Consider the following 3,994-nt stretch of genomic DNA (forward strand, 5'->3'; position numbering starts at 1 on the left):
TCTCGAACCAGCTTTTCATAGCACTCTCCTAGCTTGCACACTGTTTTCTCCAGACCAGCCTCTTTGATTAAACTCATTACTTCTTCAATCTTCAAGGCTTCTTCACTCAACTCTCTTTCTAAAGCAAGTCTCCTATGGTAAATAAATTTCCACCTCTGAGCAAAGCTTGGAAGATGGAATGGCACTTTGTCAATATGCACGTCTTATACAACCTGTAGGTCTTTCTTATCAACTTTCTTGGAGTCGGAGGGAATGATGTTTGGAACATCCGTCTCAACATCATACTCAGACTCACTTGAAGAGACAACTTTTCTCTTTTTCGAACTACCAGCAGTAGTTTTCACCATTACCTTACTCCAACTCTTCATTGGGCAAACACCAGCAGACTTTGTCCTGCTTTTGGGGTTTCAGTTACAGTGGTATCAGTCTTCTTAGTGGTTTTGCTAATAGAAGGAACACCCTTACTTTTGTTACTTCTTAATCTCTTGGCCATGCTATCACCAAGAGTTTGTGCCTGAGGAACATCCTCCAGATTGAGTTTATTAACATCCACCACATCTTTATTACTTTCTTTCGCTTCTTCGTCATTTCTTTTAGAGTCATCACCAGAGTCACTACCCTCTTCTGTTTGAGATTTCTCCACAATCCTTTCGGGATGCATCTCTTTCTCAGAGTCTGACTCAACACTAGGTACTTTTTCAACACTCACATCCTCTTCTTCACCAGCTGGCTCAGCAAGTTGACCCAGGGATGCGCTAACATCCGGTTCAACATTCTCTTGACCTAGGGTTTCTTTAGCAGTATTTTCAACAGATACCTCAGTACCAGTTTCTTTTTCCGGTTTATCTATATTCATGTTCTCAGTACTTTCTATAGCATCATTCAGGTCTTCTAACCCTAGTTTTCTATCATATACAGGTTCATCAGGAATTTGAGTAGAGACATGATTACCTTTTTCACGACTCGGTGTTGCAACATCTGAGGAAATATTGGAATCGTCTCCTGCATTAGTATCACTAGCATCAGAACCTTTCTCCGTCGCCGTAAAGGGATTCTGTTTTTCATAAAGATCTGTCATGGTTAGGCTTGCTTGGATTCACCCTTCTTTGTGGTCTTCTTCTTCTTTGAAGAGGACTTCTCAGCAGTTTTATTCGTAGATTTTGTAGGGGGGACAATGTTGAGTGGCTTGCCCATCTTAGGAGCAGAGGAACTGGTTTTGTGTTGAGCAAAGGCTTTCTTTTCAGAAGCAACAGAGGTGTCCTTTTTGAATTTCATGACGAAGTGAAAGTGATGATATCGAATGGAGTGAGGAAAAGAATTTTGAGGATCGGTTGGAGAAGAAAGAGTGTGAACGGTTCTGAGAGGTTTGAGAGAAGGAAGAGAATGACAAGGGTTAGGAGTGATTTGTGTGATATGATTGCGGTTGGTAGAGACAGGGAAGTTAATTGGGAAAAAACTGCCTAAATATGCGTGCACTAATAAGTAACCTGAAACACAACCTTCTTTTGCACGCTTGCCCCTACTTAACTGCTATAACCTCTTCCTTAGAGAAATGTCCAGTCTGTCCTTTATTTTTTCAAACTTTTTGAAGTCCAACAATTCTGCAAATTTATCACTTACCATTTCTTCGATAGGGATGCATCTGATTTCTTTTCCAGGATTTCCACTGAGATTCTTCTGAATTTTATTAATTTCTAGAGGTGAGCCTCTCTGAGAACCTCTTGTTACTTCTTGAGAGTGTGATGTCCTTTGACCTTTCTGATGCTTCAGCATCCTATCCAACATGTCAGCCTGTTCTTCTGGGATCCATTTATAGCAGTTATTCTTAGTCCTTCTTCCTTTCATAAGAACTAGTCCCTCCTCATTTTTTACCCTGCATCCAAGTTTGTTGAATCTCACTTCCAAACCTTGGTCACACATCTGACTCACACTGATTAAATTTGAGAAGAGTCCTTCAACAAATAATACATTATCAAGTTTGGGTAGCTCATTACTGATCAACTTACCTTTACCTCGTATTTCTCCCCTACCATCATCACCAAAGGTAACATACCCTTTCTCACAAGGTCTTATGTATTCAAAATAGCTGTCATTCCCAGTCATATGTTTGGAACAACCACTGTCAAAGTACCAAACTTTTTTAGATGTTGACTTTTTAGAGGTGTGACCTACCAAGCCAACATTGACACTCTTAGGCATCCATTTGTGATTGAATATACTTGGATAACCGTATAGTTTGTAGCAGAAAGGTCTAATGTGGCCTTTTCTCTTACAATGATGACAACTCCAAGGACGAGTTCTCCTTTTCTCATACAGATGTTGTTGAGAAGGTTCCAACATTGTCTTGTTATCAGAAGTTCCACCATTTCCTGAAGTGTCTGTAGCCTTATTATGCTTGTTAGGTTCTTCTTTTCTTATCATTCCATGATCTTCCACAGCATATGCAATTTTTTTGTTGCGTTGTTTTCGATTCAGAGATTGATAATTAAAATCTATACCTTTTGTTTGTCTCTTGCCTTCACTTTCTACAACATTATTCAGAATTGTAGACCCATTTTCAACTTGTTTTTTGAACTCTTCAATTTGTGAGTTTAAGCATGTTACCTCAACATTGAGTTCAGATACCTTTGTCAGAAGAGCATTTTTTTCAGAAAGAAGTTGATTATTTATCTTCTTTTGTTCTCCTAGCATCTTACAGATTTCAGTACTTCTAGCATGCAGATCTTTATATGCAGTAGCGAGATCATCATACTCCAATTCTTCATCACAAGATTCATCATCAGAGTAGATTTTTCCTGTTAGAGCAGTTATTTTTCTAGAGAACATACCTTCCTTTATTCTTTCAGGAACATCTTTCTCAGACCAAGCACCATTGACACTTTTCTTGTAAAAGTTAGTACATTCTGTTGTTATGTGACCAAAACCTCCACATTCATGACATTGATCTTCCTTGAAATCACATTCTTTGTCTTTCTGTTTTTCTTTGATGTTGGATATAATGTTCTAACTATTTGTTGCCAAACTCACAATTTTGTTGAACAGTTTTCCTAGGAGTACTACAGATTCAGTCAAGTTTTCATTATTTTCAGGATTCCCTTGAGTTTCTTTAATGCCAGTAGAGTGAACTTCCTTTTCAACCCTATTGTTGATGATGATTTCAAAATTCTGTAGAGATCCAATGAGCTCTTCTATCTTCATTTCAGAAATGTTCTGAGCTTCTTCTATAGCAGTGACTTTCATGTCAAATCTTTTAGGAAGAGACCTGAGAATTTTTCTAACCAGTTTTTCCTCAGACATCTTTTCCCCAAGAGCATCAAAAGCATTAGCAATGTCAGGAATGTTCATGTAAAATTCTTGAATACTGTCATCTTTCTTCATAGTCAGTTTTTCAAACTGAGTGGTTAGAAGCTGTAATCTAGATTTTTTCACTTTTGAGGTACCTTCATAAGTAATTTCAAGAATTTCCCATGCCTTTTTAGCAATATTGCATTGTTTAATCATTCTGAACTCATTTTGATCAACCCGTTGAAGATAGCATTTAGAGCCCAAGAATTAGCAAGAGAAGTTTCATCCTCCGCTGTAGTCCATTCTTCTTATGATTTCAGAACATTAGTCTTGTTACCATATTTGTCAAGTGCCACAGGATGTTCCCAACCTTTTAACACTGCTTTCCAAGTTTTGTTGTCAATAGATTTAAGGAAAACACTCATCCGAGACTTCCAGTAATCATAGTTGGTTCCATCTAGCAGTGGTGGTCTGTTCACTAACCCTCCTTCATTGTCCATAATGCCTGAAATATCCTCCTCTGGATCTCACCCAAATAACAGGCAGGGTTCCCGCTCTGATGCCAATTGAAATTCTGGCACGTTAGACTTAAGATGTTCTAAACGATGTTCCAACATAAAACACAGTAAATAAATGTTGTATACGATGTTTATAACATTAAGCTAACAAACATAAATAAAACAAAATAACAGACATGAAAGAAAAGAGG

The 3,994-nt window shown here is 38.0% G+C and overlaps 1 protein-coding gene across 1 annotated transcript; it reads right to left on the reverse strand.

The window, feature by feature from the left end:
• Positions 1-1,080: 1,080 nt before the first annotated feature.
• Positions 1,081-3,785, reverse strand: LOC146906677 (uncharacterized). Its single transcript, XM_085728934.1, has 4 exons — positions 3,623-3,785; positions 3,061-3,440; positions 1,621-2,973; positions 1,081-1,260 (listed from the first exon to the last, which is right to left on the reverse strand). The coding sequence occupies exons 1-4, from the start codon at positions 3,783-3,785 to the stop codon at positions 1,081-1,083; spliced, it is 2,076 nt and encodes a 691-aa protein (XP_085585060.1).
• Between the last annotated feature and the right edge of the window lie 209 nt (positions 3,786-3,994).

This window comes from Medicago sativa, chromosome 7 (assembly GCF_051527215.1).
Source record: "Medicago sativa cultivar Bolivia chromosome 7, Bolivia_mono, whole genome shotgun sequence".
Taxonomy (NCBI): Eukaryota; Viridiplantae; Streptophyta; class Magnoliopsida; order Fabales; family Fabaceae; genus Medicago; species Medicago sativa.

What these genes read in the sequence shown, in the direction of transcription:
- LOC146906677 (XM_085728934.1), bottom strand. Translation starts at nt 3,785, where the DNA reads ATGGACAATGAAGGAGGGTTAGTGAACAGACCACCACTGCTAGATGGA. An exon ending in ATGAAAACTTGACTGAATCT is followed by an intron (nt 2,974 to 3,060) that starts GTAGTACTCCTA and finishes AAAGAAAAACAG; the next exon opens with AAAGACAAAGAATGTGATTT. An exon ending in GCATCCCTATCGAAGAAATG is followed by an intron (nt 1,261 to 1,620) that starts GTAAGTGATAAA and finishes AAATTCAAAAAG; the next exon opens with GACACCTCTGTTGCTTCTGA.